The 21,899-nt window shown below is 39.7% G+C and overlaps 1 protein-coding gene across 1 annotated transcript in view; it reads left to right on the forward strand.

The window, feature by feature from the left end:
• The first annotated feature begins 1,642 nt into the window (after window positions 1-1,642).
• ATP6V1C2 (ATPase H+ transporting V1 subunit C2) overlaps window positions 1,643-21,899 on the forward strand; it is a 56,491-nt gene continuing 36,234 nt past the window's right edge. The window contains exons 1-3 of the mRNA XM_077291430.1: window positions 1,643-1,778; window positions 8,738-8,894; window positions 10,772-10,839. Of these exons, the coding sequence (XP_077147545.1) occupies window positions 8,766-8,894; window positions 10,772-10,839 (197 nt within the window). The 5' untranslated portion in view covers window positions 1,643-1,778; window positions 8,738-8,765. The remainder of the gene's footprint in view (window positions 1,779-8,737; window positions 8,895-10,771; window positions 10,840-21,899) is intronic.

Raw genomic sequence — 21,899 nt, forward strand, 5'->3', positions numbered from 1 at the left:
CATATTCCACAGTGCAGTACATAGATAGTCGTCACATCAGTGCGATGAAGAAAAAAACTAAGTCCATTGAGTTCCCCTTTTATCTGCGATCCGACGTCTTATTCCAGAGAAATCCAAGTTTTTCTTAATATGTAAATGAGCTGTTACGATCTATGGGCCGGATATAGATCTCCCCAAGAATCTGCCTCCAGAGCGGGGTCACCAAGGTACGGTGGCCTATAAGCTCCTATTCAGAGAATGAACTGACAAGCTTCCTCTGTGTGTGTGATTCCCTGATTTAAAGCCCTGCAATGCAAAAGCATTCCAGAGTATTAGATCAGCAATCAGGGCAGTGAAAGTTCATGTTCCATCCTGGGACAAGATAAAAAAAAGTTGGAGAAAAAAACAAAAAAAAACACGTTTAAAAAAATTGAAAAAAAACACAAAAAACAATGAAAAAATAGCAAATATATATATATATATATATATTAACATACAGTATATATATATATATATATATATAATGAATAAAATACACCTATTTGGTATCGCTGCGAACGATCTGTCGTATAAAACTGTCAGACAAGTTAACCCCTTAAGTAAACACCAGAAAAAAATGTGTCCACTATCTATTCCAGCCAATTTTGCATTCGAAAGGTCAAATGTCGCTCCTCTCCTTCCAAGCCCTGCCATGCGCCCAAACAGTAGTTTTCCCCCCACATATGAGGTATCTGCGTACTCAGGAGAAAATTCACAATAAATTGAATGGTCCATTTTACCCTTGTAAAAATGCTAAATGTATGGTCTAAATGAACATTTTTGTGAGGAAAAATTAAAATGTTCATTTTTTTTCTTCTACGTTGCTTTAAGGCCTGTGAAGCAACGGAAGGGTTAATACATTTTTAAATGTGGTTTTGAGGACTTTGATGGGTGTAGTTTTTAATAGGGTGTCACGTTTTTGGTATTTTTTGTCATTTAGACCCCTCAAAGTAACTTCAAATGTGATGTAGTCCCTTAAAAAATACGTTTTCTGTACATTTTTGTTGCAAAAATTAGAAACGTATGATAAACTTGTAACCCTTCTAACTTCCTAACGAAAAATAAAAAAGATGTTTAAAAAATAATACTGATGTAAAGCAGACATATGGGAAATATTCTTTATGAATTCTTTTGTACAGCATGACTGGCTGATCTAAGGATATAAAATTTGAAAAGAATTGCAAAATTTTCAATATTTTTGCCAAAATTCTGACATTTTCACAAATAGACGTAAAAAATTTCGACCTTCATTTACCACTAACATAAAGTACAATGTGTCGCTAAAGAACGGTCTCAGAATCACAGCGTACCAGAGTCATTACCCCATAAAGGGATACTGATCAGAATTCAAAAAATTTGGTCTGGTCAGGAAAGTGAAAACCGACTGGGAGGTGAAGGGGTTAAAATATTTTTTTTTACAGTATTGATATTTGTTATATTTTTCTTTTTCACTTATTATCATCACTGTTTTTTTTATGATTTCTGTATGTTTTCGATATTTTACAGCAGGAGTATAGATATATTGAATTGTCTGGGTGTTTCACTGTAGATAAGGTCCTGATAATTGGGAGGTGACGGGAGCAGTGTGAAGAGCGCCTGTAGGGGACAGCACTGAGCTGGATGTCAGGTGCCACCTACTGATGCTCCACACATAAAGGGAGGCTCGGAAGGGTGAGGTGCAGCATTGGTGTGCAGGAGAGGAGGCTGCAAGGAGGTGCCCTGGACTGGCACAGCGCACAGAACGCAGCACATACACCCAGGTAAGGGCAGAATCCTTGTGCATTTGTGGAGGTCAGGGTTAGACATTGCACATTTGTCCTATCAAAGTCACAGAATTTTTTTCATTTCTGTAATTTTTGAACATTTTCCAGTTTTTATTGACAATGACGATTTTGCACTATTTAGAAAAAAATGCGAACATTGAAAGAATAAGATTTATCAACGTTACACCAGGTTTTGCTGTAAAATGTACCAAAACCCACAGTGAAATACCCCCGAATTCTGCAAAGTTTTGACACTTTTTTTTACTCAATCGTGAAAGTTAAAGTGGGTATGGCTTCCTGGGAGACACAGTTCAGGCCAAATTAGCAATAATAATGAATAATCAATGAATAATATAATTATCAATTGGACAATTGGCTCAATTCTACATCGGCTCGGAACAAGGTTGGAAAGATCAGAATGTGACTTACGGTATTTTTTATTATAGGCGGCCGCCTTTTAATAAATTTGCCTTCAATTTTTCAAACTCTTCTCTCTTTTTAGACCTCATTCAGACACGTTTTTCACCTGCGTATTCTTTTGAACGTGCGCCCATTACAGTCTATGGGACCCCCACATGTTCGTGTTTTTTGGTGGACCAAGTGTCCGCAAAGAAAAAAAAATGGCGTGTGTTATCTAAGTCCTTTTATTTCTAGCTGTTTAGCTCTGATTTTTTTTTTCCTTTGGCATACGAGAAAAAACGGCCACAGAGATCAATAATGGAAAAAAAATCTCATCCAGTAAACTGATGAAGAAAAAAATAATCCAGATGCTTAATTGATGCTTAGACTTGTTAATAAAGGCGGGCCAATAAGTGTGGCTACAATAGGGCGTAACCATATGGCCATATAAATCGTCTGTATGAAGGAACGCAATGCTCGGACTGGCCGTCGGCTCTTCTGACCCGAGCCTGGCAGCTGCACAGAAATATATGAGGCTGCCACACTCAGGTGGGCAGAGCTGCCGGCCAGTCACTGCGCTCTGATCTGTGGCCGATTTATACCACCGCGTGACTACGCCCTTAGAATGATTCTCCCTTGTTATTTTATGGCTTGTGTGCTTCACATTGGAGTCATTTATAATTCTATATTACCAGTGATATATATATATATATATATATATATATATATATATATATATATATATATATATGGGAAAGGGGGGATTAATATTGAATTCTCGCCCTTGTGTGCCTGTGGTATGTTTAGAAAGTAAACTACCGTATTTGAGATATAGATTAGGAAATCCCTTAAAATCTCCCGATCAGCCATTTTGGGTTTGTCATTTCTGCGCAGATGGAGCAGGATGGATTGCTTCATCTTGCTGAATGTCACATTAGCAGTCTCTCTGACACCTCTTCCACGCAGAAGATGTCAGTAATCCCACACCTCAGGTAATATCGCAGGTACAAGACACCCGATCCCCCCATGAGAAGTGCAGTGTACTGTGTGACAACTTTTCCTGCAGGAGGGAGCATTCATCTGGGGGGGGTTATCAGACAGAATTGTACTTATTATTTGCATGTGTATTATGTAGTGCATTTATCACTTAGCATATGTATTACTTAGTATATTTGTGTGTATTACGCTGTATATTCACATGTATTACTTACACTATTCTTATACACTAAGTAATACATATATACACTGCTCAAAAAAATAAAGGGAACACTAAGATACCAAATCCTAGATATCAATGAATGAAATATTCCAGTTGTAAATCTTTATTCATTACATAGCGGAGAACATGCGTTGAGAACAATGAAGCATAAAAATTATCAATGCAAATCAAAATTAATATCGCATGGAGGTCTGGAGTTGGAATGATACTCAAAATCAAAGTGGAAAATGAAATTACAGGCTGATCAGTGGAAATACCTCAAGACAAGGAAATGATGCTCAGTAGTGTGTGTGGCTTCCACGTGCCTGTATGACCTCCCTACAACGCCTGGGCATGCTCCTGATGAGGCGGCAGATGGTCTCCTGAGGGATCTCCTCCCAAACCTGGATTAAAGCATCCGCCAACTCCTGGATAGTCTGTGGTGCACCGCGTTGGTGGATGGCATGAGAGACATGTTGTGCTCAAATGGATTCAGATGTGGGGAACAGGGTGCCAGCACATGGCATCAATGCCTTCATCATGCAGAAACTGCTGACACATTTCAGCCACAGGAGGCCTAGCATTGTCATGTATCAGAAGGAACCCAAGGCCCAGGGTACCTGCATATGTTCTCATAATGGCTCTGAGGATCTCATCTCGGTACCTAATGGCAGTCAGGCTACCTCTGGTGAGCACATGGAGGGCAGTGCAGCCCTCCAAAGAAATGCCACCCCACACCATTACTGACCCACTGCCAAACCGGTTTTGCTGGGGGATGTTGCAGGCAGCAGAATATTCTCCAATAGAAAAATAGAACTTAATATTTGGTACAGAAAAATGTGTTTGCAATTACAGAGGTCAGACTTTTCCTGTAGTTCTTGACCAAGTTTGCACACACTGCAGCAGGGATTTTGGCCCCCTCCTCCGTACAGATCTTCTCCAGATCTTTCAAGTGTCGGGGCTGTCACTGGATGACAATGAGCTTCAGCTCCCTCCAAAGATATAAAAGAAGCTGATGTACAAGTAGCGCATGAATATGCATTACTCAGTATATATACATGTATTACTCAGTGTATGTACATGTATTACTCAGTATATATACATGTATTAGTCAGTGTATGTACATGTATTACTCAGTATATATACATGTATTAGTCAGTGTATGTACATGTATTACTCAGTATATATACATGTATTAGTCAGTGTATGTACATGTATTACTCAGTATATATACATGTATTACTCAGTGTATGTACATGTATTACTCAGTGTATGTACATGTATTAGTCAGTGTATGTACATGTATTACTCAGTATATATACATGTATTAGTCAGTGTATGTACATGTATTACTCAGTATATATACATGTATTAGTCAGTGTATGTACATGTATTACTCAGTATATATACATGTATTAGTCAGTGTATGTACATGTATTACTCAGTATATATACATGTATTAGTCAGTGTATGTACATGTATTACTCAGTATATATACATGTATTACTCAGTGTATGTACATGTATTACTCAGTATATATACATGTATTACTCAGTGTATGTACATGTATTACTCAGTGTATGTACATGTATTAGTCAGTGTATGTACATGTATTACTCAGTATATATACATGTATTAGTCAGTGTATGTACATGTATTACTCAGTATATATACATGTATTAGTCAGTGTATGTACATGTATTACTCAGTATATATACATGTATTAGTCAGTGTATGTACATGTATTACTCAGTATATATACATGTATTAGTCAGTGTATGTACATGTATTACTCAGTATATATACATGTATTACTCAGTGTATGTACATGTATTACTCAGTATATATACATGTATTAGTCAGTGTATGTACATGTATTACTCAGTATATATACATGTATTACTCAGTGTATGTACATGTATTACTCAGTATATATACATGTATTAGTCAGTGTATGTACATGTATTACTCAGTATATATACATGTATTACTCAGTGTATGTACATGTATTACTCAGTGTATGTACATGTATTAGTCAGTGTATGTACATGTATTACTCAGTATATATACATGTATTAGTCAGTGTATGTACATGTATTACTCAGTATATATACATGTATTAGTCAGTGTATGTACATGTATTACTCAGTATATATACATGTATTACTCAGTGTATGTACATGTATTACTCAGTGTATGTACATGTATTAGTCAGTGTATGTACATGTATTACTCAGTATATATACATGTATTAGTCAGTGTATGTACATGTATTACTCAGTATATATACATGTATTAGTCAGTGTATGTACATGTATTAGTCAGTGTATGTACATGTATTACTCAGTATATATACATGTATTAGTCAGTGTATGTACATGTATTACTCAGTATATATACATGTATTAGTCAGTGTATGTACATGTATTACTCAGTATATATACATGTATTACTCAGTGTATGTACATGTATTAGTCAGTGTATGTACATGTATTAGTCAGTATATATAGATGTACTAGTCAGTGTATGTACATGTATTACTCAGTGTATGTACATGTATTAGTCAGTGTATGTACATGTATTACTCAGTATATATACATGTATTAGTCAGTGTATGTACATGTATTACTCAGTATATATAGATGTGCTAGTCAGTGTATGTACATGTATTACTCAGTGTATGTACATGTATTAGTCAGTGTATGTACATGTATTACTCAGTGTATATACATGTATTAGTCAGTGTATGTACATGTATTACTCAGTATATATAGATGTGCTAGTCAGTGTATGTACATGTATTACTCAGTGTATGTACATGTATTAGTCAGTGTATGTACATGTATTACTCAGTGTATATACATGTATTAGTCAGTGTATGTACATGCATTACTCAGTATATATAGATGTACTAGTCAGTGTATGTACATGTATTACTCAGTGTATGTACATGTATTACTCAGTATATATAGATGTACTAGTCAGTGTATGTACATGTATTACTCAGTATATATACATGTATTAGTCAGTGTATGTACATGTATTACTCAGTATATATACATGTATTAGTCAGTGTATGTACATGTATTACTCAGTATATATACATGTATTAGTCAGTGTATGTACATGTATTACTCAGTGTATGTACATGTATTAGTCAGTATATATACATGTATTAGTCAGTGTATGTACATGTATTAGTCAGTGTATGTACATGTATTACTCAGTATATATACATGTATTAGTCAGTGTATGTACATGTATTACTCAGTGTATGTACATGTATTACTCAGTGTATGTACATGTATTAGTCAGTATATATACATGTATTAGTCAGTGTATGTACATGTATTACTCAGTATATATACATGTATTAGTCAGTATATATACATGTATTACTCAGTATATATACATGTATTAGTCAGTGTATGTACATGTATTACTCAGTGTATGTACATGTATTAGTCAGTATATATACATGTATTAGTCAGTGTATGTACATGTATTACTCAGTATATATACATGTATTAGTCAGTGTATGTACATGTATTACTCAGTATATATACGGTACATGTATTACTCAGTGTATGTACATGTATTAGTCAGTGTATGTACATGTATTACTCAGTATATATACATGTATTAGTCAGTGTATGTACATGTATTAGTCAGTATATATACATGTATTACTCAGTGTATGTACATGTATTAGTCAGTGTATGTACATGTATTACTCAGTATATATACATGTATTAGTCAGTGTATGTACATGTATTACTCAGTATATATACATGTATTAGTCAGTGTATGTACATGTATTACTCAGTATATATACATGTATTAGTCAGTCTATGTACATGTATTACTCAGTATATATACGGTACATGTATTACTCAGTGTATGTACATGTATTAGTCAGTATATATACATGTATTACTCAGTGTACATGTACATGTATTAGTCAGTATATATACATGTATTACAAATTCAAAGAAGCTTTATTGGCAGGACCAAATACACATCAGTTTTGCCAAAGCAAGTGTATAAAGGCAATAGGAATAGGGACTGTGGGGATGTTGGGTAGGAGCTGTAGGGAAGGTGGATGGGGGCAGATCCAGGGTGGGGGCTATAGTCCATGGCATAGGGAAGGTGGATGGGGGCAGATCCAGGGTGGGGGCTATAGTCCATGGCATAGGGGAGGTGGATGGGGGCAGATCCAGGGTAGGGGCTATAGTCCATGGCATAGGGAAGGTGGATGGGGGCAGATCCATTGTGGGGGCTATAGTCCATGTCATCATAGTTCTCTTTCTCGCAGTCTATGACATTCGCTCACATACCGCGCTGCTATCTCCACTGCTCTCTCTTCTTCTCCCAGCAGGATATATGTCTTCTCTTCCTCCTTCATGGTGATGAAGTCCGGGAAGAGATGTGAGAGTCTCCTGAAGTGAGTGTCCCTCACTGCTGAGTATTTGGAGCAGTGTAGCAGGAAGTGGGTTTCGTCCTCTATGGCCTCCTGATCACAGTGTTGGCACAGTCTTTCCTCCCTGGGCTTGTAGTTCTGCCTGTGTCGGCCACATTCGATGGCCAGACTGTGGGCACTGAGTCTATATCGGCTCAGGATCTTGCGATCTCTGGGGTCCGGGAGTTTCTCCAGATATGGGGCCAGTCTGTAGTCTCTCTGTAGACTCCGGTACATGATCAGTTTCTGTGAGTTGTTGATATCATTCTTCCAGTCACTGACATACTTCTCCTGGCCTTCGTCTGCCATCTTCCTGATTCCGGCTTTTGTCAGGTTGTTGTGATTGGTGTTCTGGTCCGGTTGGGTTAGGCTTGGCTGTTCCGAGAGTTCTGGTTTTTCTGTTTCACCTACATGTATCAGGGCTTTATGGTGATGGGAGCTTGGATTGCTCCTATGCAGGTGAGCCCGGAATGACAGCGCCCTCTTTAGAACTGTTAGGTGTAGAGGGAATCTGCCCAGCTCGGCCCGACAAGCACTGTTGGAGCTGCTCCGATGGACCTGGAGAAGGTGCTTGCAGAATTCCAGGTGGAATATTTCTGTTGGACTGGAATCCCACCTTGACCAGTCTGGGTAGGTGTGGGGACCCCAGACTTCGCTGCCATACAGGAGGATTGGGGTGATGATGGAGTCGAAGATTTTTAGCCAGACCCTCACTGGTGGTATTACTCAGTATACTGTATATGCATGTATTAGTCACTGTATGTACATATATTGCTTAGTGTATGTATTACTCAGAGTATATACATGTATTACTTATTATATCTTACGGCATGACGCACAGTGATATAACAGAGCCGCCGGCTTCCTTTCCTTGACATACTGTAACACTATGTCTTCCAGTGCCTGACGCTCCTCATAGCAGTAGAAAATGTCGGAGTTTTGGTTGATTTCGGTTCCTGGAGATAAGACCAATCTAACAGCCCTGGAGAGGATGAATACAGTCACTTCTAAGGCCAACCTGTCCGACAACTCAAAGTTCATCATACCTGACCTGAAGGTGAGGGCAGATTACCTGTGTGTTGTAGATTATCACCACCTACATGGGAGCGCGGCAGAGAAGAGTGAGCGGTAACAAAGCCTGTCTGTTTTCCTCTATGATGTGACTTTATCCTGAAAGTACAAGGTGGAAGCAGAATCCTTGAATCTTTTCTCTTTTTTACTCATTTTGTTTCCAAAATACAATTTGTATTTGTTGTGAAATAGTCATGAGGTTCAGGCCACAACAGAAGACTTAAATACGTCTGCGCCTTGTTATAAACTTATCATATAAAACTTCAATAAATTCAGCAAATTCGCAGAAAGGTCGTGTGCGTGTCGTAGTCACCCGCTGCCTGCACAGTGGTCCTAGAAAGCAAAGTCACATGGAACTCATGACCCGCGACCAAAATCTATTCAGACGTTAGGCACAGAAGTGGACATGTAAATGGTGAAGCCGCACAGGGGCCCAGGAGGTCAGGGGGCACTACCACCTCCAGAGTGGCAAGAAGCTTCTATCATAGACACATTAATGCACAGGAGTCCTCTGTCTGTGTCTGCCGGTGCTTGGATGGATGGATGGATGGATGGATGGATATGGGATAGATAGATAATAGATAGATAATAGATAGATAGATATGGGATAGATAGATAATAGATAGATAGATATGGGATAGATAGATAATAGATAGATAATAGATAGATAGATAGATAGATAGATAATAGATAGATAATAGATAGATATGGGATAGATAGATAATTGATAGATGATAGATAGATAATAGATAGATAGATATGGTATAGATAGATAATAGATAGATAATAGATAGATAGATATGGGATAGATAGATAATAGATAGATAGATATGGGATAGATAGATAATAGATAGATAATAGATAGATAGATATGGGATAGATAGATAATAGATAGATAGATATGGGATAGATAGATAATAGATAGATAATAGATAGATATGGGATAGATAGATAATTGATAGATGATAGATAGATAATAGATAGATAGATATGGTATAGATAGATAATAGATAGATAATAGATAGATAGATATGGGATAGATAGATAATAGATAGATAGATATGGGATAGATAGATAATAGATAGATAATAGATAGATAGATATGGGATAGATAGATAATAGATAGATAGATATGGGATAGATAGATAATAGATAGATAATAGATAGATATGGGATAGATAATAGATAGATAGATAGATAATAGATAGATAGATATGGGATAGATAATAGATAGATAAATATGGGATAGATAGATAATAGATAGATATGGGATAGATAGATAGATAGATAGATAGATAATAGATAGATAATAGATAGATAGATATGGGATAGATAGATAATAGATAGATAGATAGATATGGGATAGATAGATAATAGATAGATATGGGATAGATAGATATGGGATAGATAGATAGATAATAGATAGATAGATAATAGATAGATAGATATGGGATAGATAGATAATAGATAGATATGGGATAGATAGATAATAGATAGATAATAGATAGATAGATAGATATGGGATAGATAGATAATAGATAGATAATAGATAGATAGATATGGGATAGATAGATATGGGATAGATAGATAATAGATAGATAGATATGGGATAGATAGATAATAGATAGATAGATAGATATGAGATAGATAGATATGGGATAGATAGATAGATAGATAGGATAGATAGATAGATAGATAGATATGGGATAGATAGATATGAGATAGATAAATATGAGATAGATAGATAGATAGGAGATAGATAGATAGATAGATAGATAGATAGATAGATAGATAGATAGATATTGGGTATATAGATGAAGCATTCTCCTAAGGTAACCTGTCTAACGCTTCATGTCTTGTTAGGTGGGGACTCTGGACGCTCTCATTGGACTTTCGGACGATCTGGGGAAACTTGACATCTATGCTGAAAGGTACAACATGAGGTGTTTACTGCACACAGCGTCCGGGGCCCGATTGTTTTCACATACACAGAGATCTTGACTGAACCCAACTCTCACTCGACCGGCTCTGGATCTAGACCTCAATTACGGTGGCTGGGGTCAGCTCCGGGTGTGTCTATGTGAGGCTACAACAATCATGGCTGTCCGGGATGTATCACTAAATATCAGGGCTCTGTATTCAGCGTCCTTCTGTGGCGGGGTTTTTTTGGACCTGAAACCTAGTGAAGACCAATGTGTGGCCTATTTGTTGAGGAACAGTCACAGCACAGCCTTCATTTGGGCACAGCTGCCTGACTTCTTCTCACTCCATGACTTACTGACACATCATGGAGAGGGTGCAGGTGCATGGAGCGGACTCAGGAGAATGATGCTGGCTGAGTGATACAGCCAGCATTTGCCTCTAACAGCAGTAATCAGAGTTAGCTTTTGTCACTGCTGTTTAGCCACTTACTGTAGATGCCGCTATCAATGATCGGGGCTTTCAAGTGATGTGATCCTCCAGTAGACGGAAAAGTAAAAATACTCTGGTTCTCTGAAGGGGAAGGGAGGGAATTAAATCGCAATATACACTGCTCAAAAAAATAAAGGGAACACTTTAATCCCACATCCTAGATATCACTGAATGAAATATTCCAGTTATAAATCTTTATTCATTATATAGTGGAATGCGTTGAGAACAGTAAAACCTAAAAATGATCAATGTAAATCACAACTAATATCCCACGGAGGTCTGGAGTTGGAATGATGCTCAAAATCAAAGTGGAAAATCAAATTGCAGGCTGATCCAACTTCAGTGGAAATGCCTCAAGACTAGGAAATGATGCCTCAGTAGTGTGTGTGGCCTCCACGTACATGTATGACCTCGCTACAATGCCTGGGCATGCTGCTGATGAGGCGGCGGATGGTCTCCTGAGGGATCTCCTCCCACCTGGACTAAAGCATCCACCAACTCCTGGACAGTCTGTGGTGCAACTGTGGTGGTGGATGGAGCGAGACATGATGTCCCAAATGTGTTCAATCAGATTCAGGTCTGGGGAACGGACGCGCCAGTCCATAGCTTCAATGCCTTCATCTTGCAGGAACTGCTGACACACTCCAGCCACATGCGGTCTGGCATTGTCCTGCATTAGGAGGAACCCAGGGCTAACCTCACCAGCATATGGTCTCACAAGGGCTCTGAGGATCTCATCTCGGTACCTAATGGCAGTCAGGCTACATCTGGCGAGCACATGGAGGGCTGTGCGGCCCTCCAAAGAAATGCCACCCCACACCATTACTGACCCAATGCCAAACCGGTCATGCTGAAGGATGTTGCAGGCAGCAGATTGCTCTCCACGGCGTCTCCAGACTCTGTCACGTCTGTCACATGTGCTCAGTGTGAACCTGCTTTCATCTGTGAAGAGCACAGGGTGCCAGTGGCGAATTTGCCAATCCTGGTGTTCTGTGGCAAATGCCAAGCATCCTGCACGGTGTTCGACTGTGAGCACAACCCTCATCTGTGAACATTGGGCACTCAGACCATCCTCATGGAGTCGGTTTCTAACCGTTTGTGCAGACACATGCACTTTTGTGGCCTGCTGGAGGTCATTTTGCAGGGCTCTGGCAGTGCTCCTCCTGTTCCTCTTTGCACAAAGGCAGATGTAGCGGTCCTACTGCTGGGTTGTTGCCCTCCTACGGCCCCCTCCACGTCTCCTGGTGTACTGGCCTGTCTCCTGGTAGTGCCTCCAGCCTCTGGACACTACGCTGACAGACACAGGAAACCTTTTTGACAAACCTCACATTGATGTGCCATCCTGGATGACACTACCTGAGCCACTTGTGTGGGTTGTAGAGTCTGTCTCATGGTACCACGAGTATGAAAGCACAACCAACATTCAAAAGTGACGAAAACATCAGCCAGAAAGCATTGGTACTGAGATATGGTCTGTGGTCCCCACCTGCAGAACCACTCCTTTATTGAGTGTGTCTTGATAATTGCCAATAATTTCCATCTGTTGTCTATTCCATTTGCACAACAGCATGCGAAATTGATTGTCAATCAAGTTTGATTTACTTGGAGTTACATTCTGTTGTTTAAGTGTTCCCTTTATTTTTTGAGCAGTGTACACCGTATACATATATATATATATATATATATATATATATATATATATATATATATATATATTATGGGTTGTCCGTTTTTGATAACAATTTTTTTAGATATATGTATAAATTCTGGCCTAAAAATAATTTTTGCAGTTCGTTTACATTAACCCCTTCCCGACATGCGCCGTACCAGTACTGCTCTGCGGGAACTGATTTCCCGCAAACCGCAGTACTAGTACGGCGGCACGATCGCGCGGCCTCACGCTGAGCGCCGCAGCGATCGCGTGCGTGTGTCAGCTGTATATGACAGCTGACACCCCGCAGCAATGCCCATGATCGTGGGCATTTAACCCCTCTGATGCCGCTGTCAGTAGTGACAGCGACATAGAGGGGCATCGCGCAGGGACGGGGCTCCCTGCGCTCTCCCACCAGAACAACGCGAAGCGATCGCGTTGTTCCAGTGTTCTGGAAGGAGTCCCCGGATCCAAGATGGCCACGGGGCTCCTTCCGGGTCCTGAAGTGAGGTGGTGAGGTGAGGTGGAAAGCCTCCTGTACTGCCTGTCAGATCGCTGATCTGACACAGTGCTATGCAAAGTGTCAGATCAGCGATCTGATCTAATATAGTGATGTCCCACCCTGGGACAATGTTAGAAAGTAAAAAAAAAAAAAAAAAATAGAATGTATAAAAAAAAAAAAATCCCCAAATAAAGAAAAAAAATTTTTCCCAATAAATCCATTTACCTATGTAATTAAAAAACAAAACAATAAAAGTACACATATTTGGCATCCGTAACGTCCCGCTTTATAAAACTATCCCTCTAGTTAACCCCTTCAGTGAACGCCACAAAAAAATAAATATAAAACAAGGCAAAAAACAACGCTTTATTATCATACTGGCGAACAAAAAGTGGAATAACACGCGATCAAAAAGACGGATATAAATAACCATGGTACCCCTGAAAACATCATCTTGTCCTGCAAAAAAAAAGCTGCCATACAGCATCATCATCAGCAAAATAAAAAAGTTATAGCTCTCAGAATAAAGCGATGCAAAACAATAATTTTTTATATAAAATAGTTTTTAGTGTGTAAAAGCGCCAAAACATAAAAAAAATGATATAAATGAGTTTTCGCAGTAATCGTACTGACCTGAAGAATAAAGCTTCTTTATCAATTTTACCACATGTGGAACGGTATAAACGCCCCCCTAAAAGAAATTCAGGAATTGCTGGTTTTTGTTCATTCTGCCTCCCAAAAATCAGAATAAAAAGCGATCAAAAAATGTAATGTGCCCGAAAATGGTACCAATAAAAACGTCAACTCGTCCCGCAAAAAACAAGACCTCACATGACTCTGTGGGCCAAAATATGGATAAATTATAGCTCTCAAAATGTGGTGATGCAAAAACTATTTTTAATTCTAATAAAAAGCGTCTTTTAGTGGGTGACGGCTTACAATCATAAAAATCCGCTAAAAAACGCTATAAAAGTAAATCAAACCCTCCTTCGTCACGTTAGTTAGGGAAAAATAATAAAATTTAAAAAAATGTATTTATTTCCATTTTCCCACTAGGGTTAGGGTTATGGTTGGGGCTAAAGTTAGGGTTGGGGTTTGGGCTAGGGTTAGGGTTAGGGCTAGGGTTAGGGCTAGCATTAGGGTTAGGGTTAGGGTTGGGGCTAAAGTTAGGGTTGGGTTAGGGTTAGGGTTGGGGCTAAAGTTAGGGTTGGGGCTAAAGTTAGGGTTTGGATTACATTTACGGTTGGGATTAGGGTTGGGATTAGGGTTAGGGGTGTGGTTAGGGTTATGGTTGGGATTAGGGTTAGGGGTGTGTTTGGGTTAAGGTTTCAGTTAGAATTGGGGGGTTTCCACTGCTTAGGCACATCAAGGGCTCTCTGAAAAACTAAAACAGTGCTACTTCCCTTCCGAGCTCTCCCGTGCGCCCAAACAGGGGTTTACTCCCACATATGGAGTATCAGCGTACTCAGGACAAATTGGATAACAAATTTTGGTGTCCAATTTCTCCTGTTACCCTTGGGAAAATACAAAACCGGGGGCTAAAAAATATTTTTTGTGGAAAAAAAAAGATTTTTTATTTTCACGGCTCTGCATTATAAACTGTAGTGAAACACTTGGGCATTCAAAGTTCTCAAAACACATCTGATAAGTTCCTTGGGGGGTCTAGTTTCCAACATGGGGTCATTTGTGGGGGGTTTCTACTGTTTAGGTGCATCAGGGGCTCTGCAAATGCAACGTGACGCCTGCAGACCAATCCATCCAAGTCTGCATTCCAAATGGCGCTCCTTTCCTTCCGAGCTCTGCCATGCGCCCAAACATTGGTTCCCCCCCCACATATGGGGTGTCAGCGTACTCAGGACAAATTGGACAACAACTTTTGGGGTCCAATTTGTCCTGTTACCCTTGGGAAAATAAAAATTTGGGGGCTAAAATATCATTTTTGTGGAAAAAAATATATTTTTTATTTTCACAGCTCTGCGTTGTAAACAATAGTGAAACACTTGGGCATTCAAAGTTCTCACAACACATCTAGATAAGTTCCTTGGGGGTTCAAAACAATGGTTTACCCCAACATATGGGGTATCGGCGTACTCAGGACAAATTGTACGACTTTTGTGGTCCAATTTCTCCTGTTACCCTTGGTAAAATAAAACAAATTGGATCTGAAGTAAAAATGTTGTGAAAAAAAGTTAAATGTTTAATTTTTTTTAAAGATTCCAAAAATTCCTGTGAAGCACCTGAAGGGTTAATAAACTTTTTGAATGTGGTTTTGAGTACCTTGAGGGGTGCAGTTTTTAGAATGGTGACACTTTTGGGCAATTTCTGTCATATAGACCCCTCAAAGTCACTTCAAGTGTGAGGTGGTCCCTAAAAAAAATGGTTTTGCAAATTTTGATGTACAAATGAGAAAGCGATGGTCAATTTTTAAGCCTTATAACTTCCTAACAGAAAAAATTATATTTCCAAAATTGTGGTAATGTAAAGCAGACATGTGGGTAATGTTATTTATTAACGATTTTGTATGATATGACTCTCTAAATTAAGGGCATAAAAACTAAAAGTTTAAAAATTGCAACGTTTTCAAAAATTTTGTCAAATTTCCATTTTTTCACAAATAAACACAAGTCAAATTGAAGAAATTTTACCAGTATCATAAAGTACAATATGTCACGAGAAAACAATCTCAGAATCACCAGGATCCGTTGAAGCATTTCAGAGTTATGACCTCATAAAGTGACAGTGGTCAGAATTGAAAAAAATTGCCTGGTCAGGAAGTTGAAAACAGGCTTCGGGGTGAAGGGGTTAACCTGTTCCCATCCACCAACTGTAAATAAACATCAGTGTTTGCTGGACTTTGTGCAGCGCCGATGATTCTCTATGGTCAGCAGTCTTGCAGAGCTCGAGATCCCCAGAGTCCTACAAGGATCCTGGTGCAGAACGCTAGTTCTGGCCAGCAACATCATCGGGACCTGATTGGCTCAGGTACCAGTGATATTAATCTTGTCTTATCTTCTAGCACTCGTGTTTTTGAGACGTTTGTAAGAGGAAAGGGACTCCTTCTCTCATCCCTCCAGCACCCATAAGACGTGATCATGGGGGAGCCAAGAGCTGTCATGCCAGAGGTCATATGATGACCTCCAGGTCTGTCAGCTACGGTGGCCTGTTAGACCAGCGATCTGCCAGTGTAGAACTGAGAGGTCTCATGCATTGCAATACATCTGTATTGCAATGTATGAGACTAGTGATCAGAGAAATAAAAGTTGAAGTCCCATAGAGGGACTAACTAAAAATGTAAAAAAAAAAAATATATATATATATATATATAAAAACACAACATAAATTTAAAAAATGAAAAAAAAAATGATACCAATAAATGAGTACATTTATGTAAAAATAAAAATGAACCGAAAAGTATATACTATATTTGTTATCGTCAGGACGACCTGATCTATAAAACTGTCAACTGCTTCAGTGAACATCGTAAAAAAAATAAATAAAAAACGTGGCAAAAAACTATGCTTTTTCGTCATACTGCCGAACAAAAAGTTTAATAAAACGTAATCAAAACCTCGAATGTAAATAAAAATGGTATAGCTGTAAACGTTATCTTGTCCTGCAAAAACAAGCCCCAATACAACTCCATCAGCGGAGAAATACAAAAGTTATAGCTCTCAGAAGAAAGTGATGCAAAAACAATTATTTTATATAAAATGATATTAATGTGGTATAGCTGTAATCGTACTGACGCGAAAAATAAATCTGCCTTATCACTTTTACCACGTGTAGAACGGCATTAAAAGAACAAACCCCCCCAAAAAATTCCTGAATTGCTGGTCTTTGTTCATTCTGCCTCCTAAAAATCGGAATAGAAAGTGAACCAAAAAAGTTATATAACAAGCCCTGACATAACTCTGTCAGCCGAAATATAGAAAACTTATAGCTCTCAAAATATGACGATGCAAAAACTTTGTTTTGCAAAAAAAAGGGTATTTTTTAGTGTGGTATTGCTGTAATCGCACTGACCGAAGAATAAATTCGCCTAATCACTTATACCGCACCAGGAACAGCATAGAAAACAAATAAAACCAATTGTTCACCTGCTGTTGATTTGTTCATTCTGCCTCCCAGAGATCGCTGTAAAGCTTGGCCCATATTTATCCTGCGCTCTGCGCTGAGCGCTTACACCAGGATTTCCATGTAAATCTCTGAAATACGTGATTCAGATGGAACCCCCAGCAGAAGATTCCCTATAATGAGACAGATGGACACACTGTGAACACTGTCTGACCTGTGATCCGGCGGTTTCCGTACTTTGAAGCGTGCATAAAAGCGTGGTCGGCCACAGTTTTCTGCACCTCTGAAAAAAATTAGTCCAGAGTAACGCTGCTGCCTCATTATAGTAAATGGATCTTTCGTTGGTACTGGTAGTACGAAGGCTCTGGAAAAGTGCTATGGCTTCTTGCCACCCAAAAGAAATCCAGTGAATTCTGTGCTCTCAAATCTAAATTCACCCCTCCCTTCTGAGCCCCAGTGTGCCTAAATCAGATTTAGCATCCACATGTCTGGCATTTCTGTAGTGATAAGAGCCCGCCTAATTTACGGGTGCATGTCTCCAGGAGCACAAAGTGGGCACAATGTACGGGCACTACAATGTACAACAGTAGTTTTCTAACAAATATGAGGCATCAGCGTACTCAGGAGAAATTGTACAACAAATTGTATGATGATGTCGATGGTGGACAAGTGTGTGGTGCTTTGTAGTGATCACAGATAAAAATTGTCAACTTCAACAAAATATTGTTCTTATTCAAGAGAAAGTGCTTTCTTTTATGGTTACGGATCACGTGATCTACAAAGCTTGGCGATTATGTTTAGGTGAAGGCAAACAAAAGTTACAGCAAACAGCTAGAAGATCAGTCTATTTCCAATAATCATCACCTTACATACACACCACTATAGTAGTGTTATATGTGCTGGGGGCCTGTTAGTTGTTCTCATAGGGGATGGTTGTGTCTCCCCTTACTGAAACTCAGTTCTGTAGGGCTGTTATGGGTTGGATGTTTCTCTTCATTCTAGGCCTGTAGGGCTGTGAGAGGGTGGATGTGTCTCTCCAAGGAGGTCTGTAAGGCTCTGAGGGGATGGACAAGTCTGTCAATTCCTGGATTTTTCTACTGCTGTGAGGGGATGGTTGTGTCTCTCAATTATGAGTGTGTAGTACTGTGAGGGGATGGTTGTGTCTCTCAATTATGAGTGTGTAGTACTGTGAGGGGATGGTTGTGTTTCTCCATATGGGGTTTGTAGGGCTGTGAGGGGATGGTTGTGTTTCTCCATATGGGGTTTGTAAGGCTGTGGGGAGATGGTTGTGTTTATTTGTTCCAGGCCAGTAGGGCTGTGAGAGGGTGGATGTGTCTCTCCATACTGCATCTGTAGGGCTGTGAGGGGATGGTTATGTCTTTCCATACCAGGGCTGTCATGAGATGAATGTGTCTCTCCATACCGGATCCCTAGGGCTGTGACTGGATGAATTTGTCTATCCATGCCAAGCCTCAACTGCTGTGATGGGCTGGCTGTATCTCTCCATTTTGGGTCTATAGGACTGTAACGGGATTGATGTGTCTCTTTGTACTGGGTCTGAAGGACTGTGTTGCTTTGGATGTAAATCCCATACCGGGTCTGTAGGGTTGTGTGGGGGGGTGGAAGTGTCTCTCCATACCGAGTCTTCTCTCCATACTGGGTTTGTAGGGCCTTGATGAGATGATGTGTCTCTCCATCTGGAATTGTGGGGCTCTCAATCTGGTATTATCTTGTTACTCTTTGAACAGTCTCTCTAATGTCCTGTGTTCCTCTAATACACCTCTCCTGGCTCGGGATGGGTCTTTTGTACCTCTCTGACACTGGCTGCATTGGCCTTACAATACGAGGTACATTCTCTACCGTGCTGCCATCACTGGTGGTAATATGTCTATAGAGTATCAGGTTGTTTGTAAACAGAGCCGAGTAGCCGGCTGAACTCTATTTACCCTGAGCCGTATGAAACACTTACAAAGAAAGTAGACTCCTCAATATTTCATTAGGAAAATATTCAGCGCACCCTTTATGGGAAGTAGGTAACATCAGGTAACGCAGAGTCACCTGAGGCCATCTACCACTCCCAGTATAATGGACATTTTCTGGATTTTATGACATGGGCTGCTTCCTGTTAGCTAGACTATGACATCCGAACCTGCACTTAACCCTAAAATGGTCTTTAAATCCATATATTTTGTGCATCATTTGTCCAATTTGGTTCAGACAATTTGGACCATAGGTGTAAGCAAAGTTTAATGTGGAAGTTTAAAATGTATTAATTGTTTTAGATAAGGCCTACTAGCTGTGCTAGCCGTTACCTTGGGTGGACACCTCAGAGAACTTTCATTAAAAACTCCCAATTTCTCTCTTTACAAATTCAACTTATTCTGAACCAGATCCATATAGCGTAAACAATGCCCAATAGGTGTGCTCTTTCCAGAACTCATTCATAAATTTGGCTGCTGTGCATTTTGTAACGCAATTTTTTTGGGAAAAAGCATAATGTGACCACAGTGTGTGAACACAGCCTTAAAGGTTTTTTTTTTCTTCCATTTTTAAAAAAGTGGACCCCAATTAAACAGATATTAATCAACAAATACAGATAGTTACTCTCCCTTCATTGGGTCTATCCCTTCTCTTAGTCCTCTTTTTGTGGCTTTGCTATTAAGTTTAGTGTTAGGACTCGCATGCGTGACGACCCGTGACGTTGGGTTGCAAGCTTGCATATTTGGCCAAAATATCGACCAATACCTCACATATTTATATATATTTTTTGCACTTTATTTTTCAGTGTGCCTCTTTTGTGCAATAATATACTGAGCAATCACCCCCTCCATGGATTAGTAGGCTGTGAGTGGCTGTCTTATTAGTATTTTGCACCTGTGTTGCCACCATCTTTGCTACTTGGGTTTGCTGCATCCCGATAGTGCATTTGTTCAGAGACCTTGGCAGGTAAATACTGCTGCCCCTTTTCTGCAGTATTAATTCTTGAATTTTTGGAGGATTTTTAGTCATCTTTGTGTGGCTTTGCTATTAAATTTATGGATGTATGCATTTATTATATAGAGCTGGATCACAAAAGTTTAAACTCTTAATTGCCTGATGTCCATCATGACAGTAGCATTTAAGAGGTTAGGAATGTTTAAATAACCCTACCACCCCTTCTGAAAATGTAAATAATAAAATCTAAAATACCGTATGTACTCAAGTATAAGCCGAGATTTTCAGCCCATTTTTTTGGGCTGAAAGTGCCCCTCTCGGCTTATACTCGAGTCATTGTCCCAGGGGGTCGACGGGGGAGGGGGAGCAGCGGCTGTCACATACTCACCTGCTCCTGGCATGGTTCCTGCATCTCCGATGGTCTCCGGCAGCTTGTTCCTGTGTTCATCGGACACGTGGTACCGCTCATTAAAGTAATGAATATGGACGCATATTCATTACTTTAATGAGCGGTATGTGACTGCTGAACATAGGGAGAAGCTGCCGGCTACATCTGAGAGTGAGCAGCTGCCAGGGACCGCATCGGGAGCAGGTGAGCATAACGGGGAGGGTCAGCATTGCGCCATAGTCACCTTCCGGGCGCCGCTCCGTCTTCCGCGTCCTCTGCCTGTGACTGTTCGGGTCAGAGGGCGTAATGACGTAGTTGGGGTGCGCGACGTCTGCCTGAACAGTCAGAGAGCCGGAAGACAGAACGGCGCCCAGCGGTGGAACGGGGAAGGTGAATATCACAAGTGCCGGGGGCCTGAGAGACGAGAGGTGAGTATGTGATTTTTTTATTTTAATCGCAGCACATGGGGCATAATCTATGGAGCATCTTATGGGGCATAATCTATGGAGCATTTTATGGGGCATAATCTATAGTGCATTTTATGGGGCATAATTTATGGAGCATGTTATGGAGCATAATCTATGGAGCATCTTATGGGGCATAATCTATGGAGCATCGTATGGGGCATAATCTATGGAGCATTTTATGGGGCATAATCTATGGAGCATTTTATGGGGCATAATCTATGGAGCATTTTATGGGGCCATCAACCTTTATACAGCATTGTATGGGGCAAATGTTTCTATGGAGCATCTTATAGGGCCATTATTAACCTTTGTGCAGCCCTGTATGGGGCATATTTTAATATGGAGCATCTTATGGGGCCCATCATAAACTGTATGGAGCATTATATGGGGCTCCTGATTCAATATGGATATTCAAAAACACTTAACCTACTGATGTCTCAATTAATATTACTTTTATTAGTATCTATTTTTATTTTTTAAATTTACCGGTAGCTGCTGCATTTCCCACCCTAGGCTTATACTCGAGTCATTAAGTTTTCCCAGTTTTTTGTGGTAAAATTAGG

Source organism: Ranitomeya variabilis, chromosome 2 (genome assembly GCF_051348905.1).
Source record: "Ranitomeya variabilis isolate aRanVar5 chromosome 2, aRanVar5.hap1, whole genome shotgun sequence".
NCBI classification, from domain to species: Eukaryota; Metazoa; Chordata; class Amphibia; order Anura; family Dendrobatidae; genus Ranitomeya; species Ranitomeya variabilis.